The 26,713-nt window shown below is 37.9% G+C and overlaps 2 protein-coding genes across 9 annotated transcripts in view; one reads left to right on the forward strand and one right to left on the reverse strand.

The window, feature by feature from the left end:
* The window catches only part of LOC106673766 (E3 ubiquitin-protein ligase MYCBP2), a 321,911-nt gene that overhangs the window by 234,452 nt on the left and 60,746 nt on the right, over positions 1-26,713 (forward strand). The gene's annotated exons all lie outside the window — the stretch shown is intronic.
* LOC106673769 overlaps positions 11,946-26,713 on the reverse strand; it is a 40,281-nt gene continuing 25,513 nt past the window's right edge. The window contains exons 2-4 of the mRNA XM_014406010.2: positions 13,961-14,389; positions 13,598-13,890; positions 11,946-13,530 (exon numbers count right to left, since the gene is read on the reverse strand). Coding sequence (XP_014261496.1) covers positions 12,120-13,530; positions 13,598-13,890; positions 13,961-14,389 — 2,133 coding nt within the window. The 3' untranslated portion in view covers positions 11,946-12,119. The remainder of the gene's footprint in view (positions 13,531-13,597; positions 13,891-13,960; positions 14,390-26,713) is intronic.

The following is a 26,713-nucleotide window of genomic DNA, read 5'->3' on the forward strand; positions in this document are numbered from 1 at the left end:
CGGGACGGAAAAATTAGGCGAACCTTGGCATTAAAAGATGTGGCTAGAAAAATTTGACCTCGTAATGACTGTTTTTTTCTCGTCATCAGGCTAATTTTACGTCTTTGCCCGCATTTTATTACGTGCCTGGTCCCTTTGTAATTGTGCTACAACCCACAGCCGTCTAATTACGTCTTAATTTCCAAATAAAATAACCTGAAACTTTTTTTTAAATAATTCACTATTTTGACAAAAAAATTAACTGCCACCACTTGGCCCAGACATGTGGATTTCCGTGTGTCTGATGAGGACCAACGACAGATTATTCAATCCTTATTCAACAAACCTTTTTGTTTTATATAAAAAGTCCTTTATTTCTTATTGTTATGCCTATTTCCCGCATTTGTCTCCATGTGTTACGAGCTTATTGTTCTCATTGTATTTTCACCGCATACCTGAAGTATTTCATAATTAGCAATAAAAACATTGCATCCTTTCATTTTTCTCCTCTCATTAGAAAGTGAGCTTTATCTTCTTGAAAATTCGCCCAAAGTAAACTAAACAAAATCATAAGTAGTTACTCAAAACAATGATGTAGAAAAACAGTTTCGCAAGCTGAACTTTATCAAATATTTATTCGCTCGCCCTCAAAAATTCCTTAGAAAAATAAAACATTTCCAGACCAGCATAAAATCTATGGACTATTATATTACAATAGAACACATTGGTGGAAGAAACACTCAAAACTGAAGATGGCGAAAAGCATCTAACAGTCCAAAATAATCAGGAATGACTACATAAATATACGTTTATGTATATTTTTATTTTCATATTGATAAATATTTTTCAGCAGAATAGGGATGGTAACCATTAGTTTGGTTGTCGTACTCGACACTCCTCCATTGATGACATCGGATTATGGGCCCATCAGCTTTCTTAACTTACAGAATAGCCACACCTGTTTTAATATCATCTGTAAACACATTGTCATACTTTAGTTAAGGTTATGCTAGACCTAAAGGTTATAGACCAGTAGATTATGCTAGCTATTTTCATGTTGGGTTAGAATAAGCAGGGTTAGGGTTTGGCAGGGTTAGGTTATGTAAGTGGGTTTAGAGATATAGTTAGCGACGGGTTAGGTTAGGTTTGGTATGTTATTGTTTGGGGCAGAGGGTTACGTTACATATGTTTTTCCGTGTAACGAAGAAAATATGGGAACAAATCCAGGAATTTATGTCGAAAGTCTTCATAAAAATTATTCCAGCTTCTTGCACACATCCCAATTGTACTGCTCCAGCCTTTCCCCTACAATGCATTACTAACACTCGTACGGTGTTTGACATTTAGGGTATGGCATGGTGATAAGGATACTAGGAAGCAGGGTTTGTACTCCCCAGCACTGCCAACAAACAAGTTCTTCTGGCTTGTTGTACCTTCCTAGTTCCTTAGTTAAGTGCAGATTCTATCCTTCTCCTTAGAATTATCAGGTCATTGACTGTCGCTGCTGCAATTTCATTTCTTAAGTTGTTTTCGTATGTTAGGTTGAATCTCCATTGAGCTGTTGCTTCGGACACGTAGGGTAGTACGAAGCCATCTAATATCCAACTAATCCACACATTGCAGTTGGCAGTCATCAGAAGAAGTATCTACGCTCTTTATTCAACCTTACCATCCTCGATGACCTTAATGTTCCTTTAGTTAAAGAATTAATCAGTAACCTTTCAACCCATTCTCACCCTACATCTCAAGCCCTTCCTACACAAAACAATTCAACTTACTTGGACATGCAGAGAGGAATCTCACTATTCAAAATGATGTTAACGTTCCGATCATCCAAGACTTGATTCCTTCGTACTTCTTGAAGTTACTGTCGCCTTAAATGATATTGGCTCAGAGACATTTATTCATCCCCTAACCCCTCAGCGGTGAGAGTATCTGAAGAAATGTGCCCTCTTGGAACATTGCTGCGCTAGTGCCCGTGATGCGACCGGGTGAAAATCATAGCACAAATTTGCAATATGAATGGTACATGTGGTGGATAGAAAAACATCAACTTGGTTTATAGATTCTTCCTTTATTTTTTTGTAACGTGCCGACCAACGTTGACTGACTTGCATCCATTTTCTTGCCATGATTCTGCAATAGTAATAAGCATAGGGAATAAGAAGATTAGTGGTTGCCCTGTCACCCCTGGTTACAAAATATTACAATTAACAAATTGGGCCCAGAGGATTTTTTTTAACCCTAATTTTCCCTTGTTGCATGAACCCGAGCGTTGTCGATTTTTCTCATCTCCGATTAACATCTTGAAGTATATTAAGATTTATTTCACCTGGAGTTAATTACCCCGTAAATCACCGTTTCCCTTCCTTATTTAATGATTTTCCCTTCGACCTCGGGCCTAAATCAGGCCGGTTTTACTTCAACAACGTATGAAAACGGTGAAAAACTGGTTCTTTTTCCGGTCTTCCGTGTCAAAAAGGGGTTGAGCGGTCGGTTTTGCATTCGAATCGATAACATAGGCCTGGAAAATAGCCCTGACCTTCTCAAACTGCAGCATCCTAGGCGACGAGACATATAGAGATTATAGAGCATAGACATGAAGTGTCTATTTTTCAACGTACATATACTAAATGCCAGAAAATATCACAGAAAACCTGCCATTTTATAAGGATATTATTCATATATATAAAAGTTGACAAAATCATTATATTATTGTCATATAAAATGTGACGGGTTTTGGAAGGTGGCCAGAAGTATACAGAAATGTACAAAACAGAAAAAATCAACGACTTAGCTGAATAAATTTCATCCATCTTTACTGCATGTTTAGTTTCACATCTATGCAAAAATACTCTTACATAATCTTGAAAAATATAGAAAATATTTTTTTCCCCAAAACCTAAACAAAACACTTTTTGGTGTTTATTATTTTTTCTCAAGACTATTTGGAGCGAATTTGACCATTTATTTCTTTAAGTGTCGTCCTTCGTACATCAAAAAGCTGAAACATTCCACGCCCGTTCAATTTCCATTGAGACGTACATAGAAATGTGCCGGTTGGGACGAAATGACGAGCCGATAAAATCTGCAATTAATTTTCCGCTGTAGAACCAACAGATGTACCGCTATTTTTAAACTCCCGCCACATTTTTCGCCGGATCGGAAGTACTAAATACCAAAGTCAAAAATATCCACGTGGAAAGTATGAACGATCAATTTTAAGCGGCCGATTAGTTAAATCATGGCTCATGATTATGCAGATTCCATTATGCATCTTTTATCATGAATATCCTCAAACTTGCCTGTTCAACTAAAATGCGGTTCTATCCGGTTTAAAAATTTCGACCTTTAAAACAAATTTTCCAACAATACCAAAATGAGGCACCCTAACGATAAGTCAGGGTTATAAACAGGTTGCGGTACATAGTTTAAAAAAAAATTAAAGTTGTCCTGACTATGCCATAGTAAGATGGTGAGACGTCAGGGATATAAGCAGGTGAGGACGAGAAGAGTTGGGAAATAGGTTAGTCTAAATCTAGCAAGTTTTAACGAAATCGGTTGATTCATGGATTTAAAACAGTGTAACTTTCAAACAGATATATGCAGTTGTTCTGCCAATACCATAGCGAGATGTTGAAACGTTTGGGTTATAAGCAAGTTGGTTATTCATGAGTCTTTTACTCTGTTTAACAAAGGTTGGTTCTTTCGTAGTTTTAAATGTGATCTTTCTGAAGGATATACGGTTGTTCCGACAATACCGTAGCGAGATGATGAAACGTTTGGGTTATAAGCAGGTTGGGGCAAGATGAGATGGGAAATTGGTTATTAGTCTTCTAATCTTACCCGTTGAACAAAGGTCGGTTCTTTCGTAATTTTAAATGTGACCTTTCAAAAAGATATACAGTTGTTCCGACAATAGCTTAGCGAGATGGTGAGACGTTTGGGTTATAAGCAGGATCGGGCAAGATAAAATTGGAAATAGGTTATTCATCAGTCTTCTAATCTTACCCGTTTAACTAAGGTTGCTTCTTTCGTAGTTCTAAATGTGACCTTTCAAAAGGATACACGGTTGTTCCGACAATAGCATAGCAAGATGGTGAGACGTTTGGGATATAAGCAGGTTCGGGCAAGATGAGGTAGGAAAGTTCTTATTCATAAGTCTTCTAAATGTTACCTTTTAACAAAGGTCTGTTCTTTTGTGATTTTAAATGTGACCTTTCATAAGGATACACGGTTGTTCCGAAAATACCATAGCGAGATGGTGAAACGTTTGGGTTATAAGCAGGTTGGGGCAAGATGAGATGGGAAATTGGTTATTCATGAGTCTTCTAATCTTTCCAGTTTAATTTTAAATTCGTAATTTCGTAATTTTAAATGTGACCTTTCAAAAGAATATACAGTTGTTCCGACAATACGTAACGAGATGGTGACACGTTTGGATTATAAGCAGGTTGGTCCATGGTGAGGTGCGAAATTAGTTAGGGACGAGTCATCTATATCCTTACCCGTTCAACTAAGGTCTGTTCATTCGTAAGTTTAAATATGTCGATCTTTCAAATCGATATACCGCTGTCCTGTCTACAGCGAGATAGTGATACGTCAGGGTTATAAGCAGGTTGTGGCAAGGCGCTGACATTGTCCTTTTCTGCCAATTATTTCATTTAAGCGTGAACGATGTGGGAAAAGGTCTTCATCAAAGTGCATTTATTCTAAAGGAACACCACCTAATCACACTAAAGACATAAAAATATTTTTTGGGTGAAGTCTGCTCTTAAGGTGTTTTCATTTTTAATCCGCTTGACTCATAACGATTATGCAGCTCCTACAATGCATCTAGTCTTGAATCTTCCTTCGTAAGTTAAAAAGTATGGACCATTCAAACAGATAATACTGTTGTCCCGGCAATACGTAAGATCTTTATATCAGGGATATAAGCAGGTTAGGCCAATCATTCCTATTAAACGTGGATGATAAGGAAATGTTAATGATTTCTTTGATATCATATATTTTTTCTATTTCGCTACGTGGATTATTTTGATTTTTTTAAATCTGTAACTTACCTGTTATAAATTTATCTTTCAGAGTTATTCAGTTTGCCCCGGAATGACCCTCCCTGCTATATGATCCCCTTGGGCGGACAGTCTCACAAACAACAATAAATCCGTAAAGTTGACAACCCTCGAAGTGTTCTGGAAATGCGCCCAGACAGGAAATCCTGCTATGGATAAACTCCATTCGGGCTAAATACAATTATTACCATCAATAATATACGAAAGTTATATTTAGACATTAAAAAGAAACTCACGCACGTGGGACAGGTGAAGTGATTTTCTATCATTTTATTCTAGTCTGCCCAACAATGTTCGTCCTTAATTATGACAAAGAACTCTGCAGGATAACAAAGATGTATGCCAAGAACCAACCATTCACAGATGTAAACATCCCACTACGTCCGGGACCTTGCCAAATTCCATTTTAAATTATCTCCTTACCATAAAATAAATAATCTATCACATTTTATTCTGCCTAAACACTCCTAGACTACTTAAACAGAGGTGGCCCCGCTTGAATCATCTTGATTTGAGTAGTCCAATAAACCTACGAGTGAAGACGGACCCAATAAGTGGCCCAGTGCCGGTTGAGCATAAAATATAACTACTTTATCGAGACTGAAAGAAATTTATTTATTATTTAGTATAAGGCCAATATGAAAGAAAACATACAGTTCTAACTGGGTTTCGAGCCTCTTCATCACGGGTTTAAAACTCTTATTAATAATTTACAAGGTTAACAAGTATGGACATTATTTACAATTAATTAATCTTTTTATGTAAGGTTTTTGGTTGAAATGAAAAACTTAGTGTCACCAGCGGGATTCGAACCCACGACCTTCGGCCCAGCACGCCGATGCTATAGCCAATTGACCAACCAGAGCAGCGGCGTATTGAGCCGAAGATCGTGGGTTCGAATCCCGCTCGTGGCAATAACTTTTTTATTTCAACCAAAAACCTTACATAAAAGGATTAATTGATTGAAAGAAGTAATTTGGTCAATAGAGCACTAAATATAATGGCTGTAATGTCATAATAATTACAATTTGCATTTGCAGTTATGAGATCCCGTCCATTTTATATCGGAAATAAACTGCTCAAAAATGAATAGGGATGTTTGTAATTTATTCTTATTCTATTAATTTTAATTAAATTAACCGGTTTGATAAAACAAAATAGAAAATACAAACCGAAGAAGTTCATCGTCATCGAGATCACCGCCAAGTGGATATCCGAGAGGCTGTTGACGTTTCTCAGAGCGTTGTCTCCAGGGCTTTAGCCCAATTACGAAAGACTGGAAGTGCCAATAGAAGGAGGCCTGGTAGTGGATCGCAGCGCATTACGAAGCTAAGGGAGGACAGAAATATTGTCATTGTTCCATGACGGAGCCCTTTCCATAGTTCCCACACGATCGTAATTGAACTACAAGATGTTTTGGCAAGACCATTATCAACAGTTGGCCTCACATCATATGCCCCTTTAAGACAACCTGCAGCAACAGCCCACCACCAGCAACTCACGCGAATATGGTGCAGCGAGCGCCTAGAAGAAAACAACAATCGGATTGCGTAAGGTTATGAATCGCGTTCCCGTCTGTATAGTGATAGCAGGCGCCGAAGAGTCTACCCAGTTCCAACCCTCCCTTCAGTGCAGTTTCGATGAGGTGGTGTAATGGTTTGGGTGGGGTGTACACTGCAGGACGAACTAGACTCCATATTGTTGAAGGTTACCTCACCGTAGTCCGTTATGTCCAAGAAATTATCGAGGAATAGATCCCTCAAACCAGGGATCTCATTGGCAGGGATTTGCGATTTCTGGATGACAGTGCCAGACCTCATAGGGGCAGAGTTGTTCATCAATCTTTAGAAAACCTCAGAATTTCCCATCTGCCCCTCTCCCATGGGCTCCAGACTTCAATCCCATTGAGCACATGTCGAATGCGTTGCAGAGAAGGTTTTTCGATCACCATCCGCAGCCAGTTGACCTGCAACATTTTATGGAGTGAAATTCCTTCTCAAATTTGTGACATTATTAACATTATGCCGAACAGGGGCACAGAGGTTTTAGCTACCAGAAAACATTACACATGGTATTAATTTTTAAAAAAAATTATTGTTTCCAATACACAAAATTATGGAATCAAAACCTTTTATTTTATTATTTTTCATCATCCTCCAATTAAATTTTGTTTCAGTAAAAACATAATTTCTTATAAATCTTAAATTTGTAATAAAAATAAAATAGAAATGCTAGGGGAAATAAATGCTATAAAATTGACAATATCCCTCTCATTTTTGAGCAGTTTGAAATTAATCTTACACACTGGAGCCAATACACCTATCGATATATCCTAAACTTATCATTGTAATTGATTGAATCAAAAATGAAAAGTCATAAATTATTCAGAGCAGGTTCATCTACTTCATAATTTTTATGTAAAATTGTGACAGATAGGCAGATCGTGAGACTTAAATTTCTGTAGTAAGTCAACATTTATAATCAGACTCATAACAGTATGAGAAACTTTAAAAAATTTAAGTCTTCTCAAAAAAAAAAACTTTCTTTAAAAAAATGGATACTCGCAGGGGAAGGTAGAATAACACACACTCATATACGCACGGGAATGGATTATTATTTCTATAAATATTTTCACTGGTTTATGAATTAAAATTTCTTATGACTATCATTCTTTTTACAATACATTATTATAATTTCAATATATTCCGTCCATCCTATGTCAGAAATGTAACCTCCATCTAGTTATCCAATACCGTGCAGCAGATATCCCCACCGATTTATCCTAAATTTCCCATTATAATTGAACAATTCAAAATAAAAAAATACGAATTATTCGCAGCAACTTGCTTCTTAATTTCTAAATAAATTGTGACAAATATCCTGATACTTTATCATGTAATAAGTAAACGCATATAATCCAATTCCTAATGGTATGAGAAACCTTAGGAAAATTGTAAAAGCCTCTCGGGTAAAAACCTTTTTGTGTTAAAAAATGCACACGCGCGCGAGATTATTGTTCATTTCTTTACGGATTTTCACTGGTTTCTTTATTAATATTTCTTATAGGTCTCATTTCCTCCATGTTCCGTGCGTTGAATCTATAATCAATCGGCATTCTATTCCTGCATGTCAAGCAGACGATCAGATTTATTTCCATAGACCAAATTTTATTTCCTCATCCTTCCTGTTACGTTTTTTTTCGCCTACCATCGGTGTTTTATGTGCGCTATCGCGTATGGAAAGAATCGCCGCGGTTAACCCATAAACCGTGATTTCCCCATCAGTCGAATTGATTCCGCGTATTCCTCCCACGTTATGGGAAACGGGGATTTGTTTGTGATGATTGCGGGCATTATTATAGGAAGAGGGCTAATTAATTTCCTATGGGAAAACATATTAGAAAACAAGTTTGCCCGAGAAACTTGTTTCCACGATAGCATCTTAATTGTAACAGCCGTTGAATAAATATTTAATTAATAAGATCGAATCGTGCAGAAGGACTTTGAGGTATTCAACGCCAGGTGGGATGATTAGGGAGGTTTAAATTTAATAATATGGTCTCATAGTTTCATAAATCCAACACAGGTCTGGACATAGCAAATAGTTATGCTTATTAGCTGCTTAATTATTAAGTGATTTGGATTTGAACTTACCTAAGCTCAAATCTACACATGTGCATACATATACATATGTAGAGTTGAGTCCATAACCTCACGCAGTCCACCGGCTTTCCAGGTTTTGTTATTTGCAGGAAATTACCGGCAGTTCTTGAGAATCACCCTCCCCGGGGGTCAGCCGTCGGTCTTATCAGTTAAGCCACCTACGTTGGACTTCGGGTGCTGTCACTGCTGTGTCAATACAGCAGCCAATGCATGCAGTTTCTAGATCCAAACCAATTCAACTCTCACCCATTCTTAAATACATTTTTTATACCTTAACACGTTCTATAAAAAATTAATCTAATTGGTGGTCGATGTGGTACTCAATTTTTCGCCTTCAGCCCTCTCACAGTACACATTTACGCTAATAAATACATTCACTGACAAATCACTAGGGGTCTCAAAACTATTAGTATTACATATACAATAAAACATCTGTTTTATATAGAGCCAAGGAACTGCACACAAAATTAGAATCCGAAACTGGTGAATAAATGAATGAATAAACTTTATTAAAAAAATACTTATACATTATGTTACATAACATTCATTAAGCAGGGGAAGTGGCGGGGCACTTTTATGTCCTATTTCAAAACTTTTTCCTATCAACGCACCTAGTCCTAGTTTGTTGTTATTTTTAATTAATCAAACAAGAAAATAAAAAAAAATTCTTAAAAAACCCACTAGGTATCAAATAGGATAACAATTAACAAATGAATTAACAAAAATATAAATAAATGAATGAGAATAACAAGAACAATGCAGCACGGGTAATTGAATTATCACAAATTGTTTTATAGTATCACAGCTCTAGAAGAAACAATAAATATATCACAGATCCTAGATTTATGTACTGTGCCTAATCCTTCTATGTTTCCATGGAAAGTTTACATCATAAACTCCTATATCCCTACAAGTAGTGTTCTTGCTGGAGGAGAGACCCATAAAAAAATTCCTGGACAGTCGGTTTAATTCGGAATTAATATACTCCACTCCCGCTCTCTCATGGTGGAGGCCAATTCTGGTGAATCGAGGTAGTGAGGTTATAAACCTTAGAAATTTATTTTGGACCACTTGCAGTTTTTGGATGTTGGATTCGCACGTGTAACTCCATGCTGGACAAGCATACAGCAGCATAGGCTTAATAACTACTTTATAAATAATTAGTTTATTTTCAAAGGTCATTCCACTCTTACGGTCCTTCAGCGAAATAAGACTTTTATAGCTTTTTTACCTTTTGTAATTCATTTATATGCCTAGAGAAGTTAAATTTTCGGTCCAGAGTTAAACCCAAGTACTTTACCCTTTCACACCACTCAATTTTGTGTCCGTGAAACGAAATGGTTTCCCTGAATATTGGCCGTCGTTTTGTGAAAAATATGGCCTCAGGTTTGGGGACTTTAATCCTGAGTTTCCAGCGGTGACAAAACCTGCAAATCCTGGTGATGCTGTCATTTTATCTTTTCACAATTGTCTTAGGCCTCCAGGATGAACAATAGACAGTAATGTCATCCGCATAAAGCGCAATTTTGCAATTTCTCGAGGGGAGTGGATTTATAAAAAGGAAAAACAAGCATGGCCCTAGGATTGAACCTTGGGGAACTCCGGCGGCAATTGGGAAAGGTCTAGAAGTTTCATTGTTTAGGGAAACACGGAAACAACGGTTTTTTAAATAGGCCGTGACAACTTTTATAAGGTCTCCAGGGAAATTCATTTCAATCAGCCTGTATACGTCCTGCCAGACTGAATCAAAGGCCTTCTCCATGTCTAAGAGGACCATCCCAGTGTGTTTTTTGTTTGTTGAACATGTTGGTCACATGATCTAATACGCGAGTGGTACTCGCGCGAAACTGGTCATTCAGACTTCGTTCAAACATTTTTATTTTCAATTTTTCGGCTGATTAAATAAATCAAAATTTCATTGTAAAATAACGGTAGCTTTGTTATGCGCTAAGGCTACAGGGTTAACGAATAGTTTTAAAAAAATATGAAAGGTACTTGTTCAGTGGTTTGGACGGAGGCCATTGACCAGAGGATGTATTTCGAGGACGCTCGATTTCTTCAAAGTATCAAATGTTGAAGGATAATTTATACTCGCGGTTCAGATGACAACGAAAAAACGTTTAAAAGACCGAGCTTTTTTAAATAGAAAATAATATAAACATGGGAGTTCCTTTGTTGAAAAATTCTCCACTATAACATCGCTGCTATAAATCATATTAACCCTGATCTTGATAAAAGGGTTAAAAAGAACCTTTTGATTTGGAAAAAAAATAAAGTTATGAAATTTTTAAGTATATCAACGACTCGGTTGGGGACCGCGGTAGCCGAGTGGTTAGCATGAGAGACTCTCACGCCGCGGTCGTGGGTTCGATTCCCACCGTCGCCTGTGGCCCTTTTTTCACGATAACCCCCCCCCCATTTGAACACACATATAAAAATTGTCACCATGGCTAATATGCATAGTTCATAACGCAAAAAAAAAAAAACCACGACTCGGCTGATAATTATGTCCGTTATGCATAGAAAGCTTGCTCGACCACATGATTTGATTTGATAACTTTTCATAATTTTTCTTTTAATTTTGTAGTCTAGTGTAGATGTAGGTCATGAAATCTTAATTTAATTAGTCTATTTTATCTTAAACTTATCTCAGTGAGGAAGCTTTTAGATTTGGTCAGGCGAAAATGAAAACGCAATGTGGAATGTATTATATGTTTAATTCTCCTCAGAGCAATTATAAATATTATTGTTTCCTACGATGTTTATACAAATTATTAACACTTTTACATTTTAAATATATATAGTCTTTACAATATAATGTACATTTTAATTAAACCAAACTAAAATTGATCCTCTAGTGTCGTTTTTCATTTAAAAAACGGTGAATTTAAATTTTTGTTTTCGTTATATCATTGCTTTAAAAAGAACATTTTTTTTTCTCTTAAATTGTTATAACATAATTTGCATTTTTTTTAACCGTAAACTCCGGTTGAATTTATTGATACACATTGTGGTGCGATCAGACAACAATTAATTCGTTCTGGTTTGTAATTGAACTTTTTTTTTGTATTTTGAGGTAAGGGAAATAATATTCGAAGATAAATGAAAAACTAATAACAAAAGTACATCAGTCTTACAATACTACAAGTATTGTACAAAGAATATTAATATTAAAAAAACAAAAAACTATATGAAATAAAAAATAAATCGGAACTTTCACAAATTTACAAACTAAAATATCACTTTTTAAATTATATACAATTTTGAATAATAAGTTGGGTGTGACCCAAAAAAAAAAAAAAATAGCAATAGACAGTATTATCACACAATCAATTGTCCGCTACCCTTATAGTTTAAGGCAGATGTTTTCTTTAGAAGGCAAGTTTTGTGTTTTTTAAAGATGATATCACAGTTGTGTAGGCTCGGCCGGTAGAGGACGATTCGCCATGGAAGTGGGAAGCTCGACGTAGACGTGATGGAGAGTCGCCGGTATCCCGATGGGGTCCGCGGCCGTCGGGAGGAGATCGGGCCTAGGAGGGAGTTCGGAATAGGTATGGACCTTCCGATCCCTCGGTTCCATGTAGTCGGTTACGAGCGTCGCACTCCTTTTCGTGTATGGTTGGAGTTTGTCCGGAGAAGGGGCTCTGGTACCGATGCTCACCACTTCCTTTTTAGCCCTTACGGACCTTTTTGGCCGAATGACATCGTAAACGTTGTCTTTATCGTTTTCCCTCTCCATCGAGACTGATTCCCTGAGATTTCTGTTGCAGTTCTCCTCGACTTTTATCAGATCGTACAAGTGTTCGATCATGTCCCTTGCCTCGCTGTAGTTCTCCGGGTCGTTCAACTTCTCTTTAAGAGACTGGAGGAGTTCCTGGGTCAGCTCTTCCGGCAGCGTTTGGGTCGCTTTGTCTTCCTGTGGTACTTCGGGTTCTTCCGACGGCGCCTTGCCTTCTTCCATCTTCCTTTGCAGTTCCGCGTATTCGTGGACGGATAGCCTGGAGATCGATGCTGCCGGAGTCACTCCCCCGCTGGAAAACATCCTAGTCAAGCCGGCGACTAACGAATTGGTGGACGGCAAAAGGTACCTTCTGGCTTTAGTACAGTAGCCTTTTCTTCCGATCCATGTCAAAACCGATAATATCATGACGACGAGCATGCCTACGACGGCGATCGCGAAAATCGAACCGATGATTCTCCTTTCGCGCTCCGCTTCTAGGTTGTCTATCATCCCTTTATCGACGGCCGAGATGATGCTCGTCACCTGAGGCGGCACTGCCGCATCATGCTGCACCTCTTCGCAATGGAGGCTCTCGCGGCTCTTGCATATCCCTTCAGTGAAGTTTCGCATGTTCGCGAAGCCCTCTGGGAGTTGCAAGCATCTCGACAACGTCGTATCTATCCAGCACAATCCCGTGTCGTACACTTCCGACAGGACGCCCACCATTATCCCGCCTGCTGAAATCGACATTTCACAGTCGCATTTGAACTGGAAGAAATTGTTCTCGATGTTCACAACGTGCTCGGAGTTGAGAGAAAAATCGAAAGCCGATTCACTGATGTGGAACAGGATGTTTCCCGTGAAGTTGAACTCTGGCGTTTTCAGCGATTCGTCCCCGACTAAAAACGCCTTCGGCCCGTTTGAAGGAGTTATGAACGCTTCCGATTCGACTTTTTTGAACGTATTGTTGCTGATGGTCAAACTGCTCCACTGCTTTAAGACGACTCCTTTACTATGAACCCTGCTGAACATATTGTCTGTTATTGTCGCCGTAGCCAGCGTCACGTTCACAGCGCCAGGATACACCACTCCCATCCTAAAACAACCGGGTTATTTCATATTTCTAAAATATCTAATTTATGCTGAAATTTTTTAATACTAACTTGGAACGTGTGATCACGAGATTGCTGAGACCAGAAAGAAAAGCGCCGGATGAAAATTCGTGTATGCTGACGTTTTTGAACTCCAGGGTCTGTATAAGCGTCTGTCCTGAGAACGCAGCAGATTCTAGTCTATGAAGTGTAGTATTCTCGACGACTACTTTTTCAATGTACAGTGTCGAGAAGGCTTCGGACTTAACTTTTTTTATTTCGCTACCTATAATTCTAACTATGTTCATAGGCGAATGAAACGTCATATAGGCAAGATTCTCCATTTTCACCCTTTCTAGAGTTATCTGAAAGCATAAGATCTGTTAAAGCATTTGTTAAGTAAGAAAACTTGTTAATGACGGTTTGTATACTGACATCAGATCGAACTTCCGAATCGACGTCGAAGATCTGCGGCCTCTCGAACCAGAACGCCTTTTCCAAAAGTTCCAGCTTAAGGACATCAATCGCTGTGAAGTTGACTAGACGTGCGAAAGCCTGTCCTTGGATAATCACTTGTTCCACCCTCGACACCAGGCAAGACATGGGGCCGGCGATATTCTTCCAACTCCTACCTTCGAGTATGAGGCTGGCCGCGTTGCTGAATTCGAACGCGACCAAGGAGCGCGTCGTCATATTGGCGAAGGAATGCTCCCTCACGAACACCTTGGGCACACCGATCACCTTCACGTTCTGAAGGATCGGGTGGTTCGTGAAGACCTCCGTGCCGAACCTCAACTCCCTGCCTCCGGACATTTCGATCGAGACCAAATTCGAGGGGAAGTCGCCTACGTTCATCTCCACCATCTGAAACAAAACAATAATGGTTAATTTTAAAATACTGCATCGTGAAATTTAACAAAATTGATTGTGGTCTATCTCTTGACCTGCCTGCTCTCTTTGGTCTTCTAATTAAAGTTCGTCTCATCACCTTTTGATTTTTTCTAATTTTCTTGAAATTTCAAGAACAGGCAGGCTACTGATAATTAAACAACAGGCCACATACTCTTTGTAGTAAACCGATAAAATAAAATTTCAAGTTTCAAAAGTTTACAGGAATTTTAAGTTTCATGCAGTAACAGCTGGTTTTTCATGTCGTGACATGAAAAACAGGGCCGCTTTTCGCTCCGATTTCCTCTCCGCTTTGACAAAGGGCGAATCGATTCACTTGTCATACACATTCCTCGTCACTGCTAAAGACACTTCGTTTAAATAACGACGAAGCGCCGATCGATCGCCTTACTGTAAAGGATGAACGGGTTAAAGCGTATTTATCCTAGGGCTCGTATTTGCTCGGGTGTCAATTACAAACAGATACGTTCTCGGTAATAAAGAAGAGATATAAAACCAGAAATATATTACTCCTGACGAAGCCTCGAGCATCGCGTGCCACCCCGACATTCTTGCATAATTTCTTAATTCTGTTTTTTTTTTTTTTCGGCGTAAGAAATTTCTCGAAATAAACCGTAATGTAACAAAGGATATTTTCTTTATTACTTCTATAGCATCTTTAATATTAACGTGAAATTAATAAGAACGTGAAATAAATAAAAAAAATAGTCGTAAGAACTCGAAGAACCAGGATAATAAGTACTTAAAATAACAAGTACCGAGTCTGACATAAAATAAACAAATGTTACATGAAAGATCTTGACGTGACAAGTTTTCCAAGGCCAGGACCAGAACATAACTTTAAACTATAAAAAAAGGCCAATGTAAGAAGAACGTGAAATAAATAAAAAAATAGTCGTAAGAACTCGAAGGACCAGGATAATTAATACTTAAAATAACAAGTACCGAGTCTTACATAAATAAACAAATGTTACATGAAAAATCTTAACGTGACAAGTTTTGCAAGGACAGGACCAGAACTTAACTTTAAACGTATAAAAAAATTCAATGTAAGAAGACCGTGAGACTAAAAAAAAAAATTGTCGTAAGAACTCGAAGGACCAGGATAATAAGAACTTAAAATAACATGTATTGGATCGGTCATACTTTAAATGCTATGATAAACAAAAGTTATATGAAAAATTTTAACGTGACAAGTTTTGAAAGGCCAGGCCCAGAACTTACAAATAGCAGGTACTTGATGTGACGTGTTAAATGGCAGGAATAAACAATACTTACATAACATATCTTGACGTAACTTAAAACAAAGATTATGGCCAGGGCAAACAAGATTTATATAGACGATCTTGACATGAAAATTAACAGAGCCAGAGTAAGAATTTAAACTTTAAATTTTGATGACACCTATTCAAAAGGACAATGTAAGAAGAATTTATAACGAAATAAAAAATTGGTCATAAGAACTCGGAGGACCAGGACTTAATAAGTACTTAAAATATACAGTACTGAGTCTGACATACTGATAAACGAAAGTTACATGAAATATCTTGATGTGACATGTTTTAAAAGGCCAGGAATAGAACTCAAAATAGCACATACTGGATCTGACATGGTTTCAATGCTAGGATAAACAAAAGTTATCTATGAAAGATTTGACATGACATGTTTTGAAAGGCCAGGACCAGAACTTAAAATAACAGGGACTGGATCTTACATATTAAATGGCAGGAAAAAACAAAACTTATGTTCACATGACTTAAAATAAACAATTATGACCTGACCAACAAGAAGGGCCAGGGTGAACAAGATTTATATAGAGATTTTGGCGAGAAAATTAACAAAGACAGAGTAAGAATTTAAACTAAAAATTTTGACCAGACCTATTCAAAAGGCCAATGTAAGAAGTACTTATGACAAATAAACGAATCGATCATAAGAAGAAGGACCGAGATAATAAGAACTTAAAATAACATGTACTGCACCTACATGGAGTTACATGAAACGTCTTGACGTGGCAAGTTTTGAAAGGCCAGGACCAGAACTTAAAAAAGCAGGTATTTGATCTGACATGTTAAATGGCAGGAATAAACAAACTTATCTTCACGTGACGTAAAATAATCGATTATGTCCTGACTCTAAGGGCCAAGGTGAACAAGATTTATATAGAAGATCTTGGCGTGAAAATAAACAGAGCCAGAGTAAGAATTAAAACTAAAAATCTTGACCAGACCTATCAAAAGGCCAATGTAAAAAGAAATTCTGACCAAACTTACGACAAAATTGGAATTCGAAGGACCGAGATAATAAGAACTTAAAATAACATGTACTGCACCCTACATGGAGTTATATGAACAGTCTAGACGTGACAAGTTTTGAAAGGCTAGAACCAGAACTTAAAATAGCAGGTACTTGATCTGACATGTTAAATGGCATGAATAAACAAAATTTATATCACATCATATCTTGACATAACTTAACATAAACGATTATGGCCTGACCAACTCTAAAGGCCAGGATGAACAAGATTTATATAGACGATATTGGCGTGAAAATTAACAACGACAGAGGAAGAATTTGAAATAAAAGAAAAGAAAATTGGTCATCAGAAATCGAAGGAGAAAACAAGACGAATTTAAAATAAGCTTACTAGCATGTTATTGCCATGCTTTAATGGCTGGAATAAATAAAATTAATAGAAAGATCTTGACGCGGTGGCAGAATGGTTGGGTGTCCGATTCGTATTTGTCTGTGTTCGAATCCCGTCTTAGCGGATGGTTTTTTAATTCACGTATGAAAAAAATATTTTAAAGTTGTCGGACCCTCGTCCGTGACATCCTACGGGTAGTTGGACGTTATGTCTTCCTGTTAGGCAGCAGTTACTTTTACGAATATTGTGGATGAAGAAAAAGCATAGTGGGTTACTGCCAAGCTTTCGGCCTATTTTAAGGTCATCATCAGAGCAAAACTCTCTTAAAAAGCCTGCAGATTGTTTAAGTTTTTTACAGGCAATCTCAAATTTCCTTAAAGACTCAGTCCTAACATTGCCAAGGACTGTAACAGTATCGCATTTTGCCCCGATGATGACCTTAAAATAGGTCGAAAACTTGGTAGTAACAGCTGAATTTGTTTTTTCTTCAAGGCAATACCTTGATCCAGCGTTAGTGTTTTCAGTAGTCGATACTTCTAATACTGAAAACTTTACTTTTACACATAATAATATTTACTTATTTATTCACAAGATGAATATTAAGAAAAATGTGTGCATTTTTAGATAATCAACGGATCGGTTTAATCTTAAACTTATTTTTTAAATTAAAAAATGTGGGAGGCGTTTTATATAAAGACTTCCGATGTTATTATAATTAAACGTTTTGAAATGTGTGAATGAAGAGGAATTGTTGACATCCTTTTGGCGTAAGGAATGGATTGTTTTCCGCCTCCCTCGAGAAACGGCCGGCTTCCTGAACTAGCCCACTCGACAACCGAGCCGGCGCCTTAATTTTACACGGTTAAGACGCAAAACGCCCTTTTTTTCACCAAGAATGAGACCAAACCTACTTCTATTTGGGAGACCAACCCGTCATCTATCCAAATAGAAAGGGAAATCGTTAATCCGACGGGTAAACGCAGAGTCGCCGGCTTGAATCACCGGTTCAATAAACCTCTAGTCGACCCTCCGCCGCCCGAACCACCTGTAGATCTCCTCGCCCCGGTAAACACGTATTTGTGTTAAATTTGTAACTGTAGAAATTGTCGTCGCGCCGGCCCGAGTAAGTGACCCCTGGTTAAAGCGGAGGGTAATTAATAGATGACGCCCACACAGCATTAGGCGACAATAGAAGCAATTCCAGCAGCCGAGCAGCAAGATAAAAGAGAAGAAACGGGCCAAGTGGGCCGAATGCTAGCTTGATTGTGCCTGAATCCCTATTTAGTCTAACTCTGATTTATATCATCGGCGTAAGGTGATGCGGGTAGTGGCACGAGGAAGGTCTGGGTCGGACTGAGGGCCAAGAAAAGAAGGTCTTAAAAATAAAATGTCTACAGGTTTGACAAGCATGAAACAGTAGAAGTTGACGAAACTTACGCCAAAGTAAAAAGAACTTAAAATGTGTGGTGATTAGTGACCGTTAATTGATATTTATTTAGAAATCGTGAGATGCGGTCTGGTGTGATGTTGGTTTCAGAAAAACATTCTCTTTATCGTGCCAACGTTTCGATCTTTATTGAGATCATCTTCAGGGCCTGGGATTTACAAACAATATGTAAACAATGTTTGTAAATCCCAGGCCCTGAAGATGATCTCAATAAAGATCGAAACGTTGGCACGATAAAGAAAATGTTTTTCTGAAACCTACATCACACCAGACCGCATCTCACGATTTCTAAATAAATATTAAAATAAAATGTTTGGAACTACCAAACATAAACAAAGCATTTCGTTTGATCAATTGTGGCATAACTTAAAGAACCGGGGTAAACAGAACTTTATAATCGAACTCAAAATGTTAAGATAAAAACCAAAAAATACATAAAAGATCTGAACAGAAAAAATTAAAGGACTGGGCAAACAAAATTAAAAACCAACACTCTCAACATGGTGAATTCGGGGGACGAGGGTAAGCAAAACATCAAATAACTTGCTTCGGATTTGCTATGCTTAATCAATAAATAAAAGATAAATAAACGATCTTGTTATGAAATATTTTAAGGGCCAGTATGAGAAGAACTTAAAATAAACATTTTGGCCAGGCGAACTTACAAGTACCAGAGTTAAAGAAATTTAAAATGACAGATTTTGGCCGAAAGTTCCAGGGTATGAAGAAAAAATAAAATTAATCCATATATTTAGCGGTCATAATCGGCCAGATAAATTATTCTTTTTATCTAAGGTTTTGATTGAGATGAAAAAGTTAGTGTCACGAGCGGGATTCGAACGCACAACCTTTGGCTCAATACGTCGCTGCTCTGGTTGACCAATTGGTTGGAGCAACGGCATATTGAGCCGAAGATCGCGGGTTCGAATCCCGCTCGAGACACCAATTTTTTCATCTCAATCATGACCTTAAATAAAAAGAATAATTAATTAAGGTAAAGTCTTAGTCAGACAGAGATCAAGGACCGGACTATGAAGTTAATAAAATTAAAGATCTGTGCCTAATAAATTGAAATAGGTGGGGTAAATAAAATTTATGCAATCGATCGTGGCATGACAAATTTTAAGAACCAGAGTAACACGGACTTAAAATAAAATATCTTTGTCTGACGAACTCATAGGGCCAGGGTAAATAAAACTTAAAATAAAAGAACTTAATCTGACGAACTCAAACAGCCAGGGTAAACAAAACTTGAAATAAAAGATCTTGACCGTAAGAACTCAAAGAGCCAGGGTAAACGAAACTTAAAATAAAAGTTTTTGACCGTAAGAACTCGAAATTCCAGGGTATGAAGAACTTAAAATAAAAGATCTTGGCCTAATAAATTGAAAGGGTGGGGTAAACAAAATTCATGAAAATGACCGTGGCATGAAAATTTCAAGAACCAGAACTTAAAATAAAAGATCTTGGTCTGACGAACTCAAATAGCCAGGGTAAACGAAACTTGAAATAAAAGAACTTGACTGTAAGAACAGTTCCAGGGTATGAAGAACTTAAAATAAAAGATCTTGGCCTAATAAATTGAAAGGATGGGGTAAACAAAATTCATGAAAACGACCGTGGCATGAAAATTTCAAGAACCAGAGTAAGAAGAACATAAAATAAAAGTTCTTGGCCGTACGAAATCGAAATCTTAGGGTATGAAGAACTTAAAAGATCTTGGCTTAATAATTGAAAGGCGTGGGGTAAATAAAATTTATCTAAACGATCGTGACAACCTTCAAGAACCAGATTAAGAAGAACTTAAACGCCGCCTTCAAACGGCGCCTGACATATTTCAAGTTCTAGGGTAAAAGAATTTAACACAATAAAAGCACTGGATATAACATGCTTCAAAAACGCCTGAATAAACAAATTAATGTCAAATATCTGAGATTGATCAACTCGAAGGGCCAGAGTAGCAAGAATGTAAAATAAAACAGGTTCAGGATCTGACATGCTTAAATAAATGAAACTTTACGAACAAGTTTTTTTTTTTAATCTAATTTCGCAAATATTCGTCGAAATTAGGCTGCCGGGTTCTTTTTGTCATAACTTTGTCAATTCTGACCCGAATTCAAAACCCGTTCGGACCTCAAAAAATCCTTTACAATTAAGTGTCAGGATGTATAGGGTCGTATTTTAAATTTTGAAGTTGTACTGGGCCTGAGCTACCGTGAATAATTTTTCTCTAAAAAAAGTTAAAAATTTGAAACTAGACTAAAAAATATTAAACTCAATTTTTTTATACCGTCATTGGATCAAGAGAAATTCAGGCGGGCCATTTAAAAGGACACCCTGTATTGAAAGATTCCTCTTTCCGTTTGTCTGTCTGTCTTTTAATTCTCGCCTAATAAGCATAGATAATTTTATTAAGCCCAACACATCGTTCCGTTTTCCATTTTCGTCGTGCTGAATATTCAAAGGCGTATTATAACAATTTTACACATCGACAACAAAAAAATAGTCAAGAAATTACAGCAGAAATCCAAGAAGCGTGAAATTCGGCAGCTGACAGGTGATACAAAGTGTAATAGCCGTGGGGAGACAGTTTTCACGACTTTAAGCTCGAAAAAAATCAGTATTCCCAATCTCCAGCGAATTTGACATGGTAGCTTCCAAATGGAAATAACACCGTTATGAGCAAAAAAGTATAATTGGACGGAAAGTATCCTTGATCGTTTGACGTTTACCATCAGTTATCACTGTGCTGCTGATCCTCAGTTTTTCAAGGTCCTCGTGAAACGCATTTTCAAACAATAAAAACCCTAACAAATCAGGATTCTCGGCTCGTTTGATTCCGGTCTCTAAAACGTAGGGTGAGAACAACATTGACTCATACAATGACACGAACGGTTGATAAGAAAAAACCAATTGTGTACTATTCTTTTTCAATGACGCTGAACGATGAATGTATAATATATTCATGGATGCATACCGTCATATAAGATTAAGCATTGCATTAAAAAGCAAGTGATTGTTCTGATAATAGTAATATGATTGTCTGTACGATTTTTTGTGAAAACACAAGCAAAATAAGAGAGAGAGAGAGAGAGAGAGAGAAATTGAAATAGAGATAGATAGAGCGGGAAAGAAAGAGAGAGTGACGTAGGGGAGAGAGAGAGAGAGAGAGAGAGAGAGAGAAAGAGAAAGAGAAACAGGGAGAGAGATATGGAATGAGAAAAGAGAGAGAGAGAGTGAGAGAGCGATTGCAGAGAGGGGAGATAGTTTGAGATAAAAAAATAGATAGATTGTGAGACAAAGAGAAAAAAAGAAAAGAGAGAGAGAGAGAAAGACGGAGAGGAAAGGGAAAAATGGGATAAAGTCGAGAGATACAGATAGAGAGAGCGGTAGACAAAGAGAGAGATCGTGGAAGTAAGGGAAAGCGGGTGAGTGAGGGGAGGTAAGAGAGAGAGATAGAGAGAAGTATAGAGATAGACATATGGTGAGAAAAGAGCGAGAGTGACTACAGTGATAGGGGGGAGGAGATAGAGTTTGAGACAAAGGATAGATCGGGAAACAAAGAGAAAGAGAGAGGGAGAGAGAGACTGAGAGGAAAGAGAATGAGAATGGGAGAAAACAGACAGATTCGGATAGAGAGGGCGGGAGACAAAGAGAGAGATCCTGGAAGTAAGGGAAAACGGGTGAGAGGGGAAGGGAGAGAGAGAGCGAAGGAGGTATAAAGTTGGGAAAAGGAGGGCGGGAGAGAGATAGAGAGAAAAAAGAGATAGAGATAGATCTTAAGAGTAAGGAAAGGAGAGACGTTGACTGAACTTTAGAAATATTTATGAAGTAACAAAACTAGAGAGATAATAAGTGAGTGAATGGATTAGTGAGAGAGTAATTCAGTGAAAGAGAGAGAGAAAGAAATAAGTAAAATTGAGTGGAAAAGAGAGGTTGTGCGCGATATACAGGATGTCAACTTACTAGTTTACCCCATGGTTTTCTCCAAATCTACCAAACTTTAATTCACTACTTTCGTGGTCCGCTTGACCAATTAATACATGACAATTAATTAAGGTTTTTAGTTGAGATGAAAAAAAGAGGGAAAACTCATAAAATGGGATTGAGATGGGGAGTTAATGTCCGAGTGGATCGAGGTGACGATAGCTCAGGTGGTAGAGCAGCGGCGTATCTAGCCGAAGGTCGTGGGTTCGAATCCCTCTCGTGCCATTAGCTTTTTTTCATCTCAACTAAAAACCTTAATTAACTACCAAACTATGCTGACACCCCATGAATATGGTTAACAATATTTAGTCACAATTTTCTTTCATGAGTCAGGCTTTTCTTTTTAATTTAATTGTGAACAAAACTATAATTGGTGTTTATTTAGTGTCGAAAAGTTTCTGCTGTTGAAAGAACTTAAATCGGGTTGGAGATAGGTGGTGAGAGGTATGTTGCTGAGATAGAGCAGGTTAATCCCAATGGTTTTTTTTACCAGTGAAAAAAAAATAGAAGAATGATAGGGTTAGGCGTGAAGAAGGGTGTTACAGGTGTTTTGTGTTGTGTTTTCATGGACGCGCACGGTCCCGTTCCGTATCTCTTCTCACTTGACTCTCACTCCCGGCCGACTGGTTCACCTTGGCAATGACCGCAACATTACCAGGCGTCCGTTTTCATGTTTTCAACTCTCGATTTGGGCGGGGACAGATTTCTGGACTTCGTTGTAAAGTTTGAAAGCAGGCGTGATAACCGTGTGTCTTGAAGAGGAAGTTTGTTCGTACAATATGGCCTTCTTCCGACGTTATCTGTTGTTTGCGCTTTATCCTTGACTCCAAAAAAAAAATCTTTGGAATTATCCAGTAATAGTTTGTTTATGAATTGTTTTCTTAGCGGTGGAGTGATTATTCTTTTTTATTATAAAGGAAATAAGGAAATGGACAAGATCACGCATGGCAGTGACCTAATTACACCCTCTATTTTAAATGTTTAATGAAAACGCTTTACTATTTCCCATCTGTGAATTCGGAAAGTTCTTTAATATTAAAACTGATGGTTTTACACTCTGTTAATTTGGCTTTGTTTTTTAAACGATTGAAAGGCACTTTCTCTAGAAGAAAGTTGCGTGGCTTATTCGTATGATTTTATAGATGGATCGCTGTTGCGCTTTCGACTTCCAGTTCTCACGGGTCACGTTGTTTGAACGAAACTTGTAAATAAGGTGTGTGCACAGCTGGAGGAATACGAGAGGGGAAAACAAGAGGCTGAATCATTGTCGGCTGACAGCCTGAAAGCTCTACTAACAATAAATACCGGTCCCTGCCTCGTTAATCGAGCTTAAAAGCCCTTTTGGAAATGAAATTAAGAGGCCCCGAAGTCAGGCCGGGCGAAAACCTAAATCAACAAACACGTTTTCAACCGCCAGAAGAAAGATATATACCCTGCTAAAAAAAAAAGCACAAAGGTACGATGCAGATATCGTCGGCCACGATAGCAAAAAAAAAGCATAGATTTCAGTCAAATTTGTTCCAGGAGGTAAAATAGGGTATACACGACAGGAGAAATAATAATCCCGGCTTTGCCATAGAACAGTGGAATTTTTAAAGTGTTTACTTGGCCAATAATGAAGACTAGTTTAATTTATAACGTGCAGTTGAGGGATGGTAAGGCGTCAGAATCGTATTTGCCAAGCTAGTGGTTCTGGGTTCGAATCCTGATCCTCTTGAGATTTTATTTTATACCTAGAGATACACTATACGCAAGCCTGCAACATCCAAAAGTGCTGAATGTAAAAAGGAGCAAAATCAGAAATTGAACTAGGAAAAATAAGCATAAAAAATTGTGTTCACGTTAAATAAACGATCCGGTCTAGTCTATACTCTAACTTACAGGAAGTACCGATATCTACGCAGTTAAAAACGTAGGTACAAGAGAGTAGACTGGCCTTGAATCCCCACACAAGACATAAGCGACAACTACGAAAACCTCTAGGGACATCAGACTTGAATTTAAAGAATAAACTAACGCTATACTCCCTATTTGGACATACGGAGCATTAACAAGCTATCTGATAACCCAACTAATCCAAGCAGTTCAGTACACCTTCAGAAAAATTTCTAAGCACCTTACAACATCTATAAACTCACCAACTTCTCATGACCTTAACGTTCACCTAAATTCAAGTTTCACTCCTATAACTTTATTGCATATGCCCTCTCCACTACCAAAACATTCCTTGGACAAGTGGGGTACTACCAATAATATCCAACTAATTCAATCATTTCTGTTGATGTTCTTTAGCTCTTTACTAAGTCTCTAACTACACTGTCGACAATGACCTTTCTCTTGGTTAAAAAATGATCCACTCCCGCTCCTTCAAGTTTCACTACAATCTTTCAACTCATTATAACACACAAAACCTTTCGATTTATTTGGACATACAGAATTTGGATATGTGAGGTACCACCAATGATATCCAACTAACCCAAGCATTCCAGTCGATAGTCTTCAGAAGAGTTCTCCAAAATTTTTACGCTCCCTTCAACCCTACCTTCTACAATGACCATAACATTCCCCTGGTTAAAGCATTAGTAATTAAAAACATTACTTCAGCTTATTTGGACTTAGGTATTTGAGCAGGTGGGACCACCAAGCCACAAGCCTTCTAATATCCTACTAATCCAAGCATTCCAGTCGATAGTCTTCGGAAGAATTCCTCTAAGCTTCTTATGACTCTTTAGCATTACCTTGGCTAAAGCATTAATCCTTTCCCTCGTCCTCATGTTTCTCTACAAACTTTCAACCCATCCTAACCCTACTGCTCAAACCGTCAGCTTTCAAAAACATTACTTCAGCTCATTTGGACTTAGACATTTTGGCATGTTGGGTGCCACCAAGCCACAAGCCATCTAGTATCCAACTTCAGATCTTCGTCCTCAGAAGAATTATCCAAGCTTCTTATGACCTCTGTAACTACACCATCCACAATGACTAACATTCCCTTAGTTAAAGCATTAATGCTTTCCCTCGTTCTCATAATTTCACTGCAACCTTGCCACCCGTCCTAACCCTACTGCTCAAACCCTCAGCTTTCAAAAACATTACTTCAGCTTATTTGGACTTAGACATTTTGACATGTTGGGTGCCACCAAGCCACAAGTCATCTAGTATCCAACTTCTGATGACCGTCTTCAGAAGAGTTATCCAAGCTTCTTATGACCTCTGTAACTACACCATCCACAATGACTAACATTCCCTTAGTTAAAGCATTAATGCTTTCCCTCGACCTCATATTTCATTACAATCTTTCAACCCATCTTAGCTCTATTACCCAAGCCCTCTTCACTACATCCCATCGCCTCAAACGACTCAAGACCCAAGCCCTTAATCCGGAAACGATGCTAGCTATCATAATAATGTGCAGAGCAATCAACCCTTGGTGTTTTATGTCTCTTAAACAAACTGTACATAAAAAATAAAAGATCGCATCGAATATGTTTGTTTATATAGGATAATTTTGTTTGGAGAGAGAAGGTTCCTTTCAGTCTGTACTAAGTAGTGTATCCTTGGGATTATATGCAGAAATTTAACAGACAGACCAGATAAAAAGAGGTCATTTTCCATGATGGTGCTTTGGGACGGCGAAAATCCACACCGTAGACACCACTTTCTACAATTTTTCTCATCCTTTCTCCACTTCCGGATTTGATACGATCTTCGGCTTTTCCCCGGTTCATTTTTTAACGATTCCCGAGGGCTGATCGGTGCGTTTTTCGAGGCGGAAGCAACGCCGTAACAGGGTTTGATTACCTTGCGCCGCTTCTCCCACCTCGGACGACAAAACTGCAGACAATGAACGCGTCCCACCAGCACCACGAAACGTCCTTAGTTTCATTCACGGATCAAGTTCAATGCGAACAGCAGGAAGGTTTTAACCGACCGGCAAACCGCAATTCCTAAACGGGATCGATCCTGTTTCTATATTACGATCAGGACCTGGTGTTATTTTCATTTTCGCATTTCAGACCAACCTGACGTCCCTTGTTAAAAATCTCCTTTTTCTACCGGTAAATATATCAGATTTCTAAGAAATCTCGGCATTTATCAACTATTTATCTTACCCTTTTCTGAAAACCTCAAGCCTTTTTTTAAAATAAACCTGCTCTATTAATCAGCAGAGCGTTACAACTTAAAAACAGTAAGGAAA

The sequence above is a fragment of the Cimex lectularius genome, unplaced genomic scaffold, assembly GCF_000648675.2.
Source record: "Cimex lectularius strain Harlan isolate CLEC.00 unplaced genomic scaffold, Clec_2.1 scaffold12, whole genome shotgun sequence".
NCBI lineage: Eukaryota > Metazoa > Arthropoda > Insecta > Hemiptera > Cimicidae > Cimex > Cimex lectularius.